At 54.4% G+C, this 17,767-nt stretch overlaps 3 protein-coding genes, 1 long non-coding RNA gene and 1 other non-coding gene across 7 annotated transcripts; 2 read left to right on the top strand and 3 right to left on the bottom strand.

Moving 5' to 3' along the window:
• The first annotated feature begins 33 nt into the window (after window positions 1–33).
• Window positions 34–3,166, top strand: LOC100858759. Its single transcript, XR_001464469.4, has 4 exons — window positions 34–149; window positions 927–1,129; window positions 1,253–2,139; window positions 2,343–3,166. It is a non-coding gene; the product is annotated as an uncharacterized LOC100858759 (long non-coding RNA).
• A 452-nt stretch (window positions 3,167–3,618) lies between these two features.
• ZMYND19 (zinc finger MYND-type containing 19) lies at window positions 3,619–10,723 on the bottom strand. Its single transcript, NM_204443.2, has 6 exons — window positions 10,588–10,723; window positions 10,374–10,433; window positions 9,452–9,558; window positions 6,278–6,418; window positions 5,388–5,568; window positions 3,619–4,302 (listed from the first exon to the last, which is right to left on the bottom strand). Exons 1-6 carry the CDS (start codon window positions 10,636–10,638, stop codon window positions 4,159–4,161), a joined length of 684 nt encoding a protein of 227 aa, NP_989774.1. The 5' UTR covers window positions 10,639–10,723; the 3' UTR covers window positions 3,619–4,158.
• A 561-nt stretch (window positions 10,724–11,284) lies between these two features.
• STPG3 (sperm-tail PG-rich repeat containing 3) lies at window positions 11,285–14,520 on the top strand. 2 transcript variants are annotated; one of them, XM_415538.7, is made up of 4 exons: window positions 11,285–11,434; window positions 11,541–11,623; window positions 12,588–12,693; window positions 14,310–14,520. In XM_415538.7, exons 1-4 carry the CDS (start codon window positions 11,431–11,433, stop codon window positions 14,438–14,440), a joined length of 324 nt encoding a protein of 107 aa, XP_415538.1. In that variant the 5' UTR covers window positions 11,285–11,430; the 3' UTR covers window positions 14,441–14,520. The 2 variants fall into 2 exon arrangements, with proteins under 2 accessions (XP_415538.1, XP_004945838.2); XM_004945781.5 differs by having other exon boundaries at window positions 12,588–12,947.
• A 674-nt stretch (window positions 14,521–15,194) lies between these two features.
• On the bottom strand, window positions 15,195–17,612 carry RPL12 (ribosomal protein L12). 2 transcript variants are annotated; one of them, NM_001277679.2, is made up of 7 exons: window positions 17,511–17,612; window positions 17,352–17,425; window positions 17,126–17,224; window positions 16,553–16,634; window positions 16,010–16,096; window positions 15,376–15,488; window positions 15,195–15,285 (listed from the first exon to the last, which is right to left on the bottom strand). In NM_001277679.2, the coding sequence occupies exons 1-7, from the start codon at window positions 17,545–17,547 to the stop codon at window positions 15,280–15,282; spliced, it is 498 nt and encodes a 165-aa protein (NP_001264608.1). In that variant the 5' UTR covers window positions 17,548–17,612; the 3' UTR covers window positions 15,195–15,279.
• LOC112530003 lies at window positions 16,245–16,373 on the bottom strand. Its single transcript, XR_003071040.2, has one exon. It is a non-coding gene; the product is annotated as a small nucleolar RNA SNORA65 (small nucleolar RNA).
• Window positions 17,613–17,767: the final 155 nt, after the last annotated feature.

Below are 17,767 nucleotides of genomic sequence, written 5' to 3'. Positions count from 1 at the left end.
CAGCGGGCGGGGCGGGCGGGGAGGCCGGGCCTCGGGAGCGAGGGGGGAGCTCTTCCCAAAGCCGCGTGGCCTCGGGGAGCCCCGCAGCTCCCACGCGCTGTGCCCGCGGCCCGGCTCTGAGCGGCGCTCCGGCGGTGCCCCGCGCTGAGGTAAATCCCGCCCGCAGCGCCCACGGCGGGTGCCGCCCTGAAGCCGTCCCCGCCGCCCCCATCGCACCCCGCGCACAGCCGCAGCGCTCCCGCGTTCCCCACCCGGCCCAGACGGAGCCCTCGGGTCCCCCCCGCACCGCCCGGCCCCGCAGCGCGGCACGGCGTCCCCGCCCTCCATCTCCTCCCCTCCCGCAGCTCCCTCAGTCACCCTGAATAACCTCAGGGGGTTTTGCTGCCTTCTCCACTCAGTTCCTTTGCACAATTACCCATTAATTTTTCAGCCGTACGGCTGCTGCCATCCTCCCACCAAAGCACACCTCCCTTTAACTCCCTTTCCTCCCTTCCCCAGCTCTGTGACCTTCCCACTGTCCCACGGCAGCTTTTTGCCTTTGCTGTGAGCAAAGGTGGTGGTGGGGTCCACAGTGAAAGCCCAAGCCGCGTCCCCTCAGCCTGGTGCAGTCAGAGGGCAGGAATTCCCTACACAAAACACACCCATCCCTCACCAGCATTCAGCCCTCGATGCTGCATTGTAGCACCCCCAGGTTTGCTAAGGGGAAGCATTGCATGTACCTGGCCGTGCTTTGCCACGCCTGCCCCAGAACTCATTTCAGAAGCAGTTTTCGTGCAGGTACCACACACAGAGGTTGCACAGCCCGGCTGCTGGCTCTGCTCACTCCCTGGCCAGCTCCCTCGGGGCAGTAGGTGGGACGGTCTGGGCCCGGCCCTTCACTGCTGCTGCTCGGATCTGAACTTGAATCACTCCTAAAAGCACTTTAGTTTCAGAGATTCTCCTCTGAGCTCTCCGTATGGGAGCATTCCTGCATGAACTCCGCCAGCCCTCTCGCAGTGAACACAGATGTGAACAACTCGCTTGGTTCTGCCTGCTGGGACCTCATCTCCAGGTCAGATCTTCCCTCCGCTGTGCCATGTCTGCAGACTCGGGCAGCCTCTGCTCCTGATGGCTTTTAAAAATCACTTGTGTGAGTTTTATGATTTGAGCATTCCTCCAATTCTATTTTCCTTTGTATTACCCCCTCCCCCCCCCCCCATGCACATTTAACACACCAAATCCTATTATTTCCTCCTTCTGCTTTTGGACACAGGTTTAGTTCATAAAGGATTTCTTCATCCTGTAGGAGCATCACACAGTGCTGTTTACTCACACCGCCTCCTTGTCCCCTCTCAAGCCTGTTGATGGCAAACAATGGATGACAAATGATTGCCCCCAGTGCAGTCACACACGGGTTCCACACACCCCACAAGCACTCAGGGCTTTGAGCTGCCCCTTTTACATTCACCATTTTCATTTAGAAGTCATCATCACAGGGCAAAAGCATATAAAGCTATGTTTATATTGGGTGTGTTAAAAGGCTGAGGTATCAGGTGAACACTGTGCCCTGCAGTACATTACTTCAGACCTTGTGTTCCTTACACTAGCCACAGTTTTTATCTGAACTGTGGGATAGGTACCCCCACACCACCTGGATGCAAAGGAAAATACCTGGGGGGGAAGGATATTTCATGGCGTGCTGACGTGTACACACCGCTGTGCTGTGGTTATCAGCAGCTCATGGCAGGATCCTGCAGAGGTGGATTTGGCTCTTCACAGCTGTGAGGAAGCCTTTCTCCAGGCTCTCCCAGGGTCCCGTGGGGTGTTCCCAGAATTGACAACCACCAGAGCCATTCACTCATTCCTGGGACCTGAAGGAGACTGGCACGACCCACCAGCAGCAGCCCTGGGCACCCCATGGGCTGCACAGGACACCATGTGCATCCAGCAGGGAACAGCCACGCGATAGCAACACAGCCCGTGGCAAAGGCAAGGCAGCAGGACTGCATGGACCTGGGCCACTGCCTTCTGCTCCCAAACACTGCAGCCATCAGACCCTCCAGCAAGCTGGCAGGCATCACTGCTCAGAGACACGGGGGTCCTTGTAGCCACCACTCTCCTCAGGCACACAGGGTTTGGAGTCAACAGCTGCACACTAAGGTTAGTAGCTGTCTTACTTCATCATTAGTTGATGAAGGGACTTGTAACAGACCTCCTAACCCAGCGGTCACCTTTCCCACTCCATTCACCACCCCAGGCACCCACCACCCTATCTTTGTCCCCTTTAGCATTTCACCTCTCCTTTATCTGCCCTTTGCCTCCTCATCAGCACTTCGTTTGCAGTTTGTCCATTTCTCCTACAGGTGAGGAAAGTGGTCACAACTGTCCCCGCTCAGTGCTGCAGAAGTGTTTAAATGCTCTAAGACTGCACTTTGCTAACGGTGATGAGCAGTAGTACAATGGAGAACTGGCACGAGTAACACCAGCCCTTTAGAAAGGCAAGGAGACAATATTTCCACCCTTCTCAGATTATCACCTCGGGTAAAAATACTCCTTACACTCCACTTTATATTAAAAAAACTTACAATTCATTTAAAGCAATTAATTGTTTCCTTACAACAATAACGTGGAAAGTTTGAACAGGTCCTGCTCGCCCTCTTTGTACCTAACAGCTCTTCAGGCAGCCCGAACAGAAAAGCTGAGGTGTAACCATGAATAGAGAGTTGCACCTTCAAAATGTGCCCACCAAGAGAGCTTCCAGCAGGAAGCTTTATGAGCTGTTATTCACTGTGATGCCTGAAGCACAAAAACCCACCCAAGTAGTAATAATTAAGAACTTCCTGAGCAGATATCAGAAACAATATAATATTGGCGTCCACAGCAGGCTGTTGTCTGACAGATCGAATACAAGCAAGACCAGCATTGCAGCACAAAGTGGCAAAGTGAATTCTGATTGGAAAATGAATGTGACAGTTTTCATGTTAAAAAAAAAAAAAAATCTATTTCAAGAAGCATTCAGAGAAAGGCTCTGCTTCCAGAACCCAGCAACCCACATTCTTCTGGCTGCGAAGCAAGGCCAACACCTGGTACTACATCAGTCAGCTCCTCTGGAAGCTGTGATACACCTTTAAGGCAAAAGTGAGAAAGGAAAACACCTTCAAGTTACACATGAGAAAACACCTGAAAAAGGCACGTACTCTGCATGTCAAATCCTTGTAACTAAATAAACAGATGGATGCTTGGTTTGACACTTTCTCTTTAAATAAATAACTCAATCACCAAATATTAGGTCCTGTAGACATATCTGCACATCGCAGTACTTGCTGTGCTCCCAGGGAAGCCACGAGGCCAACCGCACCCCCAGGCAGCTGCCTACCTGAGCTTCCCTACAGCCACTTCTGTGCAAGAGTTCCGTGCCAAGAAAGCCAGCTCAGCTTTCTAAAAGCACTGCTTGCTGAGCACATGGACTGCAGCGCGGCTCCGAAGGAAGCAGCACCACACCTGCCTGCTCACAGCGATCCCACGCGGTCCCACGCTCTGTCCCAGCTCCTACCAGGTATGCATTTCCAACACCCAAGCGTGACTGTGCTCTGAAAGCACCTGGCAGGGAACAGCAGAAAAATGGAGAGCACACAATGATTCATTCCAACCTTTACTGTGTTTGCCTTTTTTTTTTTTTTTTTGCTTTTTAAATATAACTTCCATGCAGAGTTCTCCAGAGCAAGTGCTGATGTCAGAGCCTCCTGGCCTTGGCACAGCCACAGACACTTCTAGCCACATGGGAGGAAAAGCTTTTGCTACATGACTTTTTAAACTTTGAGGCCAACAATGTGTTCTCATCTGCACATTACAGGTAATGAGTCCTATCAAGAATTTCTAACAAAAACTGTACATGAGTTTACAAACGTATTAACATATAAATAACGAGAAGCTTCCTGCCTGGAGCCTCCACAGTAGTCTTTTTGCTTGAGAATATAATACTGGAAGGGTAGACCCGATCCCTTTCCACAGCACCAGTCAGAGCCGGCTTCGTCCAGTCAGCTGTTCTGCTCAAGCATCACAGGGTTTTTCTTCTTCAGTGCCTCTGGCTTCGATAAGCAGTCTGTCATTACTGTGCAAAAGCAAGAGTCCAATGCCTTTGAGAAGGAATCCTGCTGCTGAGAGGCCTGTGCCGCCCGGTCATCGCTCGGGTCCGAGCTCCTGCTGGAAGGTCCGCTTCTTCTCCCGACAGTGCTTCTTGTGCGCAGGCCAGTCCTTCTGCTGGCACTGCGACCCGCAGTACCTGGCCACCTGGCAGCGGCCACAGATGTTGAATTCACGTAGCTAGGAGAAAGAAGGCAGCGTTAGCAAGCCTGCTCAGCACCACGAGACCTCCGCCTTTCCCAAGGAGGTTTACAATCCACCTCTTGCTCCTGCCCATAGGCACAGCGCAGCGCGACGACTCGAAGCGACAGCGTTTGTTTGATTTTGCAATTGCTCCTGAAGGGCTCAGCAGACTAAATTCTGACGGTTTCACACGTGTTCTCACACTGCTGCTGTTGTGCAAACATCTTTGATACAGACACAGTCAGCAGGGCTGCACACGCTGCCATTGCTGGTTACCCAGGAAGCTCCCGGGTGCAGACCCAGACAGAAGGTAAAGCTCACCCTTCTTCAGATTAAGACATTTCTTAGATTTGTTTACTTCCTCCTCAAGAGGACTGAAATGGTGCACTAAATGACTTTAGCCTGTTCAGTGTTTGTTATCACAAAAGCAAAGCCCTCATTCCTAGATAAAGGCATTGGTCTGATGGAGACGCAGCCCTCAGGTGCCCCATTCTATTCCTGCCTTCATCTGGACTATGGTGCTTCACTTCATCTGCCTACAGCAAAGAGCTGCAGCTGGCTTTCCTGTCAGTTCAGCACTGAATAAGCACCACCAACTCCACTATCCTCACATGAAAGGTCAAGCACGTAATTTCTTTACTCCACTACTGTTCAAAGCCTTAAAATGCTTTCTCCATACCTGATAAAGAAGCCTCACACAGCTCCTTCGAATTCTGGGTCACCAGAGACCTGGAATGCTTCCACCTGCCTTTTTGTGCACATTGCAGCCATTATGTTCCTCCCAGCAATCTGTGAGGTCATTTCTCGTTCCAATTCAACACAACGTTCGCTCAAACTGACAATTAAAATCTACATCCTTCCTCTATGAAGCCCTGATAAACGCTTCTAAAGAAGTCTTAAGAGCCTGAATCACATCAGAAAAAATCCATGCTGAAGGACACCCGAGTTGAAGAGAATTTCTGCCTTTAGCAACTGAAGGCAGCCTGCAAAACTTGCTAGTTTTAGAAACAACCTCTCCCCCCCCCCCCCCACAGATGCAGCCCAAGTCACCATCTGTTTACTTCCAGCTCTTTCAAACACACCTGCTTTTCAATCATTGTGCATGGGGGGTAGTGACATTCATAGTATGTGCATGAGTTCTCTTCCTCCTCCACAACATCCCCGTTAGCGTTGTAGTATCGTGTTACATTCAGTACGGGAAACTGCTCTTCTATAGGGTCTGTAGGGAGCTGTTGGATTGCCAGCCAATACAGACTTTGTTCCCTTTAAAAAAGCAAGTACACATTCGTTAAACAAAGCAGGTAAGGTTACCCTTGCATTGAACCTGCTACACCTCAGACTGTACAGATTTCTCACATACAGCATCCTTTTAGGGTTACTCTGGTGTAAATGCAAAAGAATTAAGCCTATGGGTGGCTCACCAAAAATGAACATTCCTGGGCCCCCCCCATCACAGGTGAAACAAGTCCAACCTGATGTTAGGATCTGATGCACTTTGAGTAACATCAGCACGTGGTGTGTAGGAAGTTCCCACAACCTGCAGTGAACACCAATAGGAGCTGTTCCCAGGAACTCATTTTTAACCTAAATACACTATTTCAGATGTAAGCATTTTGCAGACTATGTGTGAGAATGAGAGCGAGAAGCCGGCAAGAACTGCAGGCTGAACTCTGTGTCCCCAAATGCCACCATTCAAGCAGAAGGGAATGCAGGTTTATTGCTTTACTATGGTGACATCTGGCAGAGCAGAACCTCTACATACTGCCACGGGGTGAGATCAACCCCCCATAGCATGGTCAGCACCAACTCTGGTCTTTCTCAGATGAGCAATCTGAAATGGTGCTGCATAAGCGGCCCAAGGTCAAACAAACAGGCTCAGCCAAGATGGACACCACTAAACAGACGAGGTGGAACAGCCGAAGATGTTGACAAGCATTATTTGGTGGCATCCCCCTGCCAAACATCGACGCACCTTTGTTTACTGGAGAGATCCTCAGCTTTGGGTTTCCACCCCCACGGGACGAGGCGCAGATTGTCGAGCCGGTTGTCCACAGTCACTGAGTTCAGATGTACCACCTGAAAGCCCGGAGCGATCCCTCCGCGGTGTCTCTCCCTGCAGGAAACAAAACCATGCTGAAGCTCAGCACTGAGCGATGCTCCACAGCCCCAAGCACTGCACTGAGTGCAGAAGACCTCCTCGCCTGCTGCTATTGAAACGGTGACGATACAACTCAGGCTGCAGTATTTCAGCTCTATCAGCTCCCAGAAGACAGAGATCTGTTTCAGGAGCTCATTTCCATTCTAAATTAGTTGACTCAGAAGACAATCCTGGTATATTTTAATTGTAAGAATATTGCAGAGAAACTTCCAGAAACCATCATCCCAGTTTCAGCAACAGCACCCATGTAATTATTAATATTATAGCTTGAAAGGAGCTCATATTGTTTTATTATTTTAATAAGAGTTTCTATCAAACTTCTGTTCAAGTTTGGCACTGGCATGAGTCAGTTCTTCATTTACTGAGGACGTCTCTTAAGCAACAGGACAGGGGTTTCACCACCAAACAGGCAAATATTTTTGACTAATTGTGAATAATAGACAGCCTGCAATGCCTGCACAGTTGACTAAGAGAAATTACTGAAACCTGCTCGAACCCAAAGCAGGACGGCTGTATATTAACTCATGCCACCCTTGATTTAGAGAAGAAACCAAAAACCAAAAGCAAACTATGGAAAGGAGACTGCTGAAAGGCTCTAACAGAGGGAAAGCTGCTTTGGGGTGGTTGAATGCTGCAGGAGGGTCTGAGGAGTGAAATGGGGAACCCTGAAGGCTGGAAGTGAGAACCATGGAGGTAACACGGATGCATACAGATGGAGGCAGCCATCAAATACCAAGAGGGAAGGAATTAAGGTTCATTAGACCGAGACCAGGACAAAGTGCCAACAAGGGAGATGGGATTGATACGGACGCGGGATCTGGGAGGAGACAGAAGTGCAAAGTAAGAGCAAAGTGGGGAGGAGGGAAGGAGGGAGACTGACCAAGAAACCGTTTTGAAACTGATAATGAGAGTTTAAAGAAAGGCTGAAGTTGGGGAACAAGAGGATTCCAAGAGACTGTCGGGGGCATCACTAAGCCATGTCCTACCCCACTTCTACAAAGCCTCCATGTGCACCCATGACCCCAGTAAGCTCCACTGCAGCTGTATCTCCTGCACCCCATAACGCCCAGGGGCACAGCCTGGTGCGGGGCACCCAGGAGCCACCTGAGCCAAAGGCTGCAGGAAGCTCCTCCTGAAGGAGCACTGCAGAAGGGTGGCTGTGTTTCAGGCTGCAGCTCCCACATGGCACTGCAGGTTGCTGCACCCATCGGCAGGAGGGTTTTGGGGGGGGGGGAGAGTGGGAAAAGGTTCCCATCACCACTGCAGCTCCGGTAGCCACAGGCTTCCAGATTGGAGGGCCTCACAACATGAACGATGATTCCCACTTAACTCAAATGAAAAAACCTCTATCAGCCTTACTGCAGAAGCATCCAACACTGTATGCTAAACCAGAAGCACAGCATCAGGTTTGTTCCTTCGGAGTGAGATTCTGGGGAAGAAGGGGATGCACAGGAAGGAACTCCTGCACCCCTCCACATGCAGTAACTCAGGCTTTCTGCTTTTCCTTCATGCAGAAAACACAGTTGTGATGGGTGGTGCCACCCATCCCCCTTATAGGGCCCCTGCAGCCCTCCCCGCTGCCCCACAGCTCACGGGGGAAGGACCTTCAGCTCAACACACTGCAGGTTTGTTTTCAGAAGAGCCGCAGCACAAGGAGAGCAGAACGGTGTGCTGATAGGAAGGCACTACACAGCACCTGCAGCCAAGAGGCTTCCCAGAGATACAAGGAGACTGAGGCAGAGAGGCGAACAGAGCTGCCTGGTGGTAGCATGTAATAAATGACCACAGCAAAACACACCCTCAGAGGGATCAAACCGACTTTGCAGAACAGCCGAAATGCTCAGTGCTTCCCAAAGAACCTGACTGCACCTCCAGACCTGCACATCCGCTTGCAGGGCAGCTCACAGCCCGCCTCCAAAAATCCCCATCACACAGAACCTCGGGGTTTGACACCAGCATGCGGTGGAGTCACACAGTTTGAGTTACCCAACTGAATACGTTAGAATTATTTCCTAACAGAAGTCCAGCTGACGAGAGAGGCAATGAGTGCGCTGTGTGCGAAGCCCTGCACATGCTGGAGCAGTGCAAGCACTGCAGGTCCTGCTGTGAGGTGCACAGTGAGCAGGGGCTGACAGCCCGACTCGCGCCGTGCGGCGCAGCCAACGTCTGACTCATTTCCAAAGTTGTGTACTGTGAGATTAAACAATAACAGAGGCAGGTTAAAATCCATATTTAATGAGCAGATTGGAAATTATAGTAATAGTGCCTGGCGCTTTTCCTGACTCCCTCCTCTCATCCAGGCACCGAGCTGGGGGAGAACAAGTAACCTCAAGCAATGGAGAAAGTACAGTGAGATCCTGGGCACTGTGACTTCCCATTACAGTTTATGGGACTGAACAGAAAGCATGTTTCATTTCTCAAAGAGGGCTTTTAAAGATAAATAATGGTTCTCTTCAACGTATCCCATCTTTCCTACAAACCCATGAGAAACACGTCTACAAAGTGCCTCCCGCAATCGTTTACTGGCACCGTGCACGCGGGGCTCTGAGTCCTAATGGCAGCTACAAAGCATTTCAGGTAGTGCTCCCTGCCACGTGGGGAGCAACACAGAAGTACAGGAAACAGCAGCAGCACCCTCCAGGCAGCGCTCCAGAAAGCCAAGCAGAATCCCTGAAGTTTCAGGCTATCAGCTGCGCTATCCACACTGCCACTTCTCACTTACCTGCTCAGCACAGGACAGAAGAAGCCCCCAAGTGAAGTTTCAGTCGCATTTCTCAGATTTAAGCAACATAATACTCACCTGTAACTACTTCCCCTGGAAATAACGTTATCGGAGCCTCAGCTATTTCAAGGCGCAGTGCAAAACAAACCCAGGCCAGGACATAGCAGCACTGCTGTGCTGGGCTCCGGCTGAGGCTTGGAGCCCCCAGGCAGCCCCAGATGCTGTGGGCAGGGGCAGCAGCAGCCCCGGGCCCCATGGATACCCACCAGAGCAGCTCGTGCAGCAGGCGGCCGGATCCCCTTCCACGGTTTTTGTCAAAAGCGTAAGCAAATATCTTAGCACCGTTTCCATCAGCATCTACCTCCATGCGAGCCTAGAGAGAAGGGCAACACTGTGAGAACAACCGGTGCTGAGCAGCAGAGCGTGAGCTCCAATGGGACAGCGGTAGGGAAAGGCAGCACTTCCTATGTGCCCGGAGGATGCTGAATTGCCGTGGAATTGTGGTTGTTGGGCCTCACGGGACGGTTGGGTTGGGAAGGACCCCAAACCCCCCACAGCTCAGTTTGCTCAGAGCCCATCCAAGGCTTTGGGCACCTCCAGGGATGGGCACCCGCAGCTCTGGGCAGCACTGCCGGGGCCTCACTGCCCTCTGAGTCAGATTTCCCCCTCAGATCTGACCCGGATCTCCTCTCACCCCGCCCCATAGCGGAGGTACCGAAGCCCCCCCGGCCCCCCTCCCGCAGCCCCCACCGCTCCTCGCCGGACGCAGAGCCGCACGTGGGGCCTCACTATTGTCAGTAGGGCCGCGCGGAGGGAACGCCGCGGCGCCGGGAGCTCCGCGAACAGCACAGCCCGGGCAGCCCTCGGCCTTCCCAGCCCCGGGGGCGCGGGCGGTAACAGCAAACCTCGGGGTGTGACTCCGCTCAGGGGACGTTTCCGCACCCACGTGCGGAGGGAACACCGCTCAACTTTCCCCACTCCGACAGGGGGAGCGCCACTCCCGGCCGGCGGCGCGCAGGGGCGGCAGGGCGGCAGCGCGGCGCGGGGATGGCCGCAGGCGGCGGGGACGGAGCTCCGGAGCGCTCCGGGCGGGGTGCGGGATGCGGGGAACGGGACGCGGGGCTGCGGGCCCGGGGGAGGGGAGCGGTTCCCGAGGGGTTCGGTCCCGGGGGGCCGCGCGGCGCTCACCTCGAAGGAGAAGCTCTCCACCAGCGGGATGTCCTGCTCGTCGATCAGCGTGTATTTGGTCTGCAACACAGCACCGCGCTCAGCCGCCGCCCCGCGCCCGCCGTCCCGCGCTCCGCCCGCCGCCCGCTCCGTGCGGCCGAGTCCGGCCCGCGGCTCCCGGCCGCGCCCCCCCTCCCTCCGTCCGTCGGTCCGTCCGCTCCCCCGGAGCCCGCACCTTGCCGGCCACGCGGCCGAGCCGCACGATGCCCAGCTTGAAGTCCGTCATGGCCGGGCCGGGCCGGGCCCGCGCTCAGCGCCTCGGAGCCCGCGAGCGGGAGCCGCTGCCACGCGCCGCCGCCTCGCGCACACCCGGGGAGGGGGGCGGGGCGCCGCACCACCTCCCACCCGCCGCCCGCCGGCCAATGGCGGCCCGCGCCCTCGCCGCGTCGCTCTTACTACGCCGCCGGCGCGGCCAATGGGAGGGCGGCGCGGCGCGGGGTCACGTGGGAAAGGAGGGCGGGAGGAAGGTGGAAGGGGGCGCGCGCGGGCGCGGGTTCGGGCGCGGGAGGGGGCGGGGGGGAGGGAGGTGCGGGCGGTGACGTCACGTTCGCGGGAAGCTTTGTGCCGCCTGCACTGGCGGGCGCGGGCGGGGCTAAGGGGGGGTGGGCGGTGTGGGAGCGGGTCTGGGCCGCCTGGGGGACCTCGGAGTCGGTGCGTTATGCGTACAGCGATAAATAGATCGTAACTTCGTGGCGGCGAGGGCTCATCGCCGGCTCCGAAGGCCTCGCAGCGGCCTGGCCCCACGCCGGGGGGCCGTGCTGGGGTCGTAGGGGAACTGGAGCGGACGGACGGACGGACGGACGGCAGCTTCGGGCCGCTGTGCGGGAGCGGCGTCCTCCGCCCCTCCGCCTCTGTGCCGCGCAGGCGCTCCTGACCGCGCTGTCCCGGTGCCGCTCCGCGCGCTTTGGCGTCGCTCCGTACCGCCGTACTCCGACGGGGACCCGGCGCCGAAGGGCCGGTGCTGCTGCCGCCGAACTCCGCGTGTTCGGCCCCGAAGGCGCCGTCCGAATGCGGAAATATGGGTAAATGGGGGACGGCGGTGTCCGTGCGGTCACCTCGGGGAGCGCGGCGCGGCCGTGGGAAGGGCTCGGCGCCTCTCCGTGGCTCTTCCCGTCCTTCCTCGTGCAGATGCAGCGCGCTGCAGTGGGAAGAAACCGTGGTGGTCGAGCGCAGACCCGGCGATGAGGATGGAGATCAAATACGGAGCTGATGTAGGTCGTTGCCGGCCGTGTCGTTCCCTGAGCTCCTCTATGGGAGGCCTGGGTGGGAAAGAAGTTAACTGTTGGCAGAGCGGGGCCGTGCTTCCATGTGCTGCATGGCTCCTGCTGGAGCTGTCCTAAGGCGGCACGGGAAAGGTCACGTCCTGACCCAAGGAGAGTTCCCGTTAAGCAGAATACATTCTTTTTCCTCCCCCGTTACTTCCTGCACTGCCAAGTGGAGGCATGCAGTGTGTGCATGCAGCGATGCTGCACAACGCGGGCTCTGCTAACGCTGAGCTTAGCAATCGCTTTAAAGCTCTTTAAACTAAAATTGCTTCTGAAAGAGGTGCTGTTCACCTCTGCCGGACTGCCCTCTCCCTGTCAGCAATGCACGCATTGGTGCAGCTTGGTGATGGGAGTGCTGCAAACCTCAGCTGGAAGGGAGCCAGCCAACCGCTGAGCACGCAGCCAGCATGGCCAGTAGAGCTTCCCCAGGGTCCAGGAGGTCCCACCACCGTACCAGTGTCCCCACTGCAGTCTGGGAGCACTTGGAGATGTTTTTCCTTACACCAAACCAGGATTCGTTGCAAGTTGTGTTCTTAGAGAGGTGAGGAACTTTCAACGTGTTGGGTCGAAAGCAGACCTCGCTTCAGAGAGCACCAAAGCCACACCTCCTTGCTTGGAATCTCCAAGTCCAAGGATTAGAAATAGCGAGTGCCTATTAATCCCTATTATAAGGGATGTTGGTCTTCTGCTTTATTCCCTGGTTCCCTCAGAGAAAGGACCTACAAACAGCTGGAGAGGGAGCCAAGGGAAGCAGAAGGCAGGAGAGCTCCTGCAGCTGCTGACGAGGCTGCACAAGGTCTTGCAGACTGACAGTCGGGGTTGTGACGTGTGACATAAGCTGATGTCTGCTGCCGCTGTTTGAAGTGACAGAAGCTCATTTGGTGTTCTGCCTTTCTCCGTTTCACTGCAGCCCACGTGCAGCATCTGCAGCCCTCAGCTCGCCGGGGCGATGTACCCACATTTCATCAGGCAGCAGCGGACGAGCCTGGATGTTCTCAGAAACCGCAAACACGTCGGTCAGCCCAAACCCCTCCCTGCCCTCCCCTCACACAGAGACCCTGGCAGCTCCCTTGTTGCTGCCGTGCGTCCCACTTCTGCCCACGAGCCCAATATGAAGTCACAGTGCTGCTGCTCGTTGAGCATCTTGGGTGGAAAAGGTCCACCTTTGGGAAGCTGTATCCATTTCCCTCCTGGGTGCAGCAGCACAGAAGCAGGGCAGGCACAAGGCCCTATCACAGCAGCAGCCTGTTGTCAAATCATGTGCAAACAGGTGATTTCTTATGATCCCCATGCTAACATTATATACGTTTCATGCTTCACAAGCAGCACGAGATGCATTCCTAGTGCATGACTGCTGTGCACTCAGGCAGCGTAGCCAAAAGCCACGCTTCTGGCTTAAGCTGGAGCAGTTATAAAGGTTTCATTTCTCCACACTGCTCTGCATCTAAGCAGCCTCAAACAACAGCTACTTAGGAATTGTGTGATGCTTTGCATAGTGGGAAGTGACACTGCTTGCACTGCTTCAACAACCAACAGCCACAGCTCAGCACACAAAGCACAGTAGCTGCCACCACATTTTCTCACACTCAGCTTGGGCTGGAATTTATCTGGGGGCCTGACTTTTCCTCCATCATGCAGAGACTCCAGGTCACTCAGCACGAAGTGCATGATGCAGCTGCAGCCAATCCCCCCCAGCACAGCCATCTCCCTCCTGCTGCTCTGCCTTTTGCCCAAAGGACTCAGATCCTGGTAAACAATCAAGGCCCCATTAGGTGATTTTGAGCAGCCCAGCTGAGGTATACTCCACATTCATTGCCAGACACACCAGTTTGCCACCCTTTCCCCCAGTTACCACAATACACCACCACATACAATCCTGTGTGCTGTAGTAGAGCTCCGTCCAGAAAGTCTTCCTCTTGTGCTGTAAGTGCTGTATAACTGTGTTGCTTGCAGAAGTGAAAAGACAGTGATAAAACAAAAATCCAACTCACTGAGTACCATCACTGCATTTGTAGAGGAGGAAAGCATAACTTCCAAGAAGCTTTTCTGAGACCAAGGCCCACAGTGCTGAGAATCTTGGGAAGAATTTCATTCCCTTCAGAAAAATAGCTGTACATTGAGAAGGCTCCTCCCCACCCCGGGATGCTGGGGGGGCTGAAGTGAACTGCTCTCATAACACCATTGTGAGCAGGGTTTAGCAACACCCGCATCAGCTAACATGTTCTTATCACCAGGATTATTCCACTGCAGCTTTGTACAGCCTGGGAGATCACACACCATCCATGGTGCTGTGCAACCCAAAGGAGAGCCCAATCCCTGCTGGAAATACAACATTGCTTCCCAGGAACTTCAGGGAACATTGGTTTCACCTGCACCCTCCAGCAGGAGCTCAGTAACAGCTCCACATTGCTCTCAGATGTGAGCACCAAGCATCAAACTGTCACATACAACATGCATCGAGCCCCAAACACAAAGCACCTCTCCATTAGAGGTTGGTTATGTCCTTACAGCTGAGCTTGGAAGAGGTTCCTAACACTTCATCAGATGGTTTGGAGCAGCCTGCTGAGGTGGCACTTGATTTTCACAGCACCCGAAAGGAACCACCAACACAAAGTGCTTATTTTAATTTCAGAGACACCAGGACCTGGAGCATATGATGTAGACCGGGGCTATCGAGCCTGCTTACCCAGCTCCCCCAGCATCACCATCCAAGGAGTCAGGAGGCCCAAGAGACACGAAACCGGCCCCTTTACAACGTTCTGAGATGGACTACAGAATTCCACCCCTAACCACAGGGCTTGCTCCTCTCTTCAGTAGTAAAAAGAAAAATGCATGGAAGTTCACCTCAGTCTGAGTTGCATTTTTTTCTAGTGAGCAGAAAACCCAATCTCCTGAGTGAAGCTATGAGAAAAGTCCGAGCAAAGAGCCTACACCAGAGGAGCCCACACTGCCACCTTGGCCACATGTTCCCATTGCTGGCCAAACAAGGCCAAGCTCCATCCCATCAGGCACAAATGCTACAGTGTTGAGGACAGACCTGGACGTACAGCCCTACCCAGGATATTATTTCTATCAGTGCCATGAGAGCACATGCAGCTCCTCCCAGAGGCAGGCAGCCCAGGTTATCCCCAAGCCCTGGCAGGTGCCAGCTGCTGGGACACTGCAGCAGCCCTGGCTGTACTGACCTGGGGAAGCTGACCTCCTACAGCAGCACTTACCCCAGTGAGGGGCACCAGCTGTAGCTGTCAGAGCCATGTGCACATCTGGCATTGACAAGAGCACCTCACAGAAAGCTCTCCACAGGAGAAGTCAGAGGTGTTTGTTCTGCACATGGGAGGTACTTGCTTGAGGTAACTGTACTTCTGTAAGCTCTGCATCCCTGCAAGCAAACATCTTAGGGAAATGAGAATCCTACACCTTTAACATTCATGTAAGAACCATCACCTTGGTACCTGTGCACAGGGCAGGCAGAGCCTAGCAAAGCCCACATACACAGAGCTGAACGAGGACAAAACTGTTTACAGACAGCCTGGTGTTTTATTAAGTATTTAAGGTGTTACAGAAGATGTAAGAACCTTCTTATGGCAACTTCTTTTCCACATTTAGCTCTGTTGAGAGAAGAAAATACAGCTCATTAGTAGAAATCCCTTTAGAAAATAGCTTAATTACAGCAGTTTCAGTTAGAGATAGATACTTACAGCTGGGCACTCGATTGCACCACTATTGATGTCATCAATGATATCATGTGGGTGCCTGCCATCAATGCTGCAGCCCACAGACTGAGCAGTTCCAAGAATCTCCTTAATTGTCCCTGCAGTTGGAGAATACAGCTTTAGCACAGGAAAAACCCTGAAGAACCATTAGATAGCTCAATTCCTAACTGCCTTGGCCCTCCCATGCCATCTACCTGGTGGTCTGCAGGCTGCAGCCACCAGGTTCAGAAGGCAACAGCACACAGCCTAAGCCAGCTAGAGGGTACGGTTCACAGAAGGCTCCAGAAAGCACTATGCCTGCTACAAGCAAGCTGAGTGCCTAAGGTGCTACCTACTACTCAGCCCCATACAGTGGCAGAAATAGGTACTGAAGGCAGGTCGGGATCCCTCAGTTAAGTCCTGCCATGCACTCGTGCCTTGCAGCTGGCACTGCTTTCACCAGGCAGTAGGAGGCTGGCTGCTGGCATGTGATGCTACAGCCACCTGTTCAGTGTCAGCACAGACAAGCTGTAGGAGCTTCACCACACCGGTTATTAGGTTATCCCAAGAATCAGCCAGGAGCCTGAGCCACTGAGATCACACAGCAGGACTCACCCCATCCCTTAAGGTCAGTACTTACCAGACAGCTCTCGAGCCAGAGATCTGTGCCTCATCTGCCGAGCGATGTTCACTATCTCATCGAAGCTGACACTGCCACTGTGCTTTACTGTCAAGCAAAACAACAGCACCAGTAAGCTCAATGGAGCACAGTGCACTTGCAGCTGCCCATGCGCCAACAGAGAAGCACCATTCCTGGCACTCATATCACACAGAGAACAGTAAGATTGCAGCTACAGCGGGGATGTGATCAATGGTGCTGTTCCCAGCCTTCGGCACAGAGTTACCCACAAGAAGAATAACCCTGTTTCCTAGGTTGGCATTTTCTCTCAGCCCACCTCTGGACTATACAAGTCACTGCATTACAAGACAGGTACAGTGGCGGGTGGCTGTTCTGCTCACTTTGAGGATGCATGCACTTGTCTGTGTGCTACACTTAAGGAAATCCCACTGCCCCAAAAGCCCCCTGGCACTCGTCTGCCAGTTTATGCTAAGCAGCCACGAGGCACACGTTCTTTTTCCACTATTAAATGACATTGGGAACCAAAGGTGGAACAAAACTTACTGTTTTTCTGCTTCTTTCTGTCACGGGGGGGCTCCTTCAGAGCTTTGATAATCAGAGCAGAGGCAGAAGGAACCACTTCTATCTAAAGAAAAAGAGACTTATTCTTTCCCCCACCACCCAAGCATGCAGATAACAAAGCCTGGACTTCGTTTTCTGTCCCCAGTCCACGCCTCTTCCCACAGCACAGCCCTCCCCACAGCCAGAACAGCACTGCTTCCTGGGCCGGGGCTGCTCTCAGCTCACCACTGGAATATACCAGCCACTGAATTCAAGGCAGCTACAGCGGCGGGTGGCTGCAGGACCGGCTCGGAATTGGCTTTGTTCAGACCTCCATTCCCCCTCATTTTCCAGCCCCACACCACACACAGCACTGCACTCGGAAGGATCAGGCGTTTCCTTCCTGCCCAGGTCTTCCCAGAAGACCCCACACAACGTGTGGCACTCATTTTATCCACCTCGGAAGGATGAAGGGCTGAGTCGACCCTGCCGGGATTGGCTCCTGTGGTTGCGGCAAGCAGCGCCCGCTGCCCCCAGCCCCGGCACCACAGAGCCATCCCTCGCGGCGTTCAGTACCTGCGCTTGCCTGTTCTGGATGGTGAGCTTCACCGTGATCCTCAGCCCCTTCCAGTCCCCCGTGGCCTTGGCGATGTCATCACCGACCTTTTTGGGAGACTGAGAACGACCCACATATCCCAGTCAGAAAAACCTCGCATGAACCAAGGCGGAGAGCCGCACACCGCATCGGGACCGCCCCCGCTCCCCCTCACGCACCCCGCCCGGCCCCGCGCCCCACACGTACCAGCCCGAGCGGTCCGATCTTGGGGGCCAGGGCGGAAGTGGCGCCGACCTCCCCGCCGGTGCAGCGCAGATACACTACGGGCACAGCAACGCTCAGTCAGCTCCACACCGCCATCCCCGCTCCCCCGACGCCCCGCCGTCCTCCCGACGCAACACGTACCGACTTTCACCTCGGTCGGATCGAACTTGGGCGGCATGGCGGCGGCGTGCGGCGCGGATGCCGATGGATGCTACCGGCTGCGGCCTGGCGGGTGGCAGAGAGGCTGCGAGCTGTGCGGGGGAGATATATATAGGCACCGAGATCTCGCGAGAGCTTGGCAGCGCGGGATCCGTCTCCCTCCCCTCCCTTCCTCTCTCCGCCCGCAGGAAACTCTATGGTGCGAGAGGGGGGCGCTCTGGCATCTCGTCTCTGTGGTG

This window comes from Gallus gallus, chromosome 17 (assembly GCF_016699485.2).
Source record: "Gallus gallus isolate bGalGal1 chromosome 17, bGalGal1.mat.broiler.GRCg7b, whole genome shotgun sequence".
NCBI classification, from domain to species: domain Eukaryota; kingdom Metazoa; phylum Chordata; class Aves; order Galliformes; family Phasianidae; genus Gallus; species Gallus gallus.
This window is presented reverse-complemented; position numbering and strand designations above follow the sequence as displayed.

Coding starts and splice junctions, on each gene's coding strand:
- RPL12 (NM_001277679.2), bottom strand. CDS start 17,547: ATGCCGCCCAAGTTCGATCCGACCGAGGTGAAAGTCG. Junction 17,426..17,510: donor TCCGACCGAGGTGAAAGTCG/GTACGTGTTGCG, acceptor CTGTGCCCGTAG/TGTATCTGCGCTGCACCGGC. Junction 16,635..17,125: donor TCCAGAACAGGCAAGCGCAG/GTACTGAACGCC, acceptor CTTTTTCTTTAG/ATAGAAGTGGTTCCTTCTGC.
- STPG3 (XM_004945781.5), top strand. Junction 11,624..12,587: donor AGATCAAATACGGAGCTGAT/GTAGGTCGTTGC, acceptor GTTTCACTGCAG/CCCACGTGCAGCATCTGCAG. Junction 12,948..14,309: donor GTCAAATCATGTGCAAACAG/GTGATTTCTTAT, acceptor TTTTAATTTCAG/AGACACCAGGACCTGGAGCA.
- ZMYND19 (NM_204443.2), bottom strand. CDS start 10,638: ATGACGGACTTCAAGCTGGGCATCGTGCGGCTCGGCCGCGTGGCCGGC. Junction 10,434..10,587: donor TCGGCCGCGTGGCCGGCAAG/GTGCGGGCTCCG, acceptor GCTGTGTTGCAG/ACCAAATACACGCTGATCGA. Junction 4,303..5,387: donor GCACAATGATTGAAAAGCAG/GTGTGTTTGAAA, acceptor TCTTTCTCCTAG/CTACGTGAATTCAACATCTG.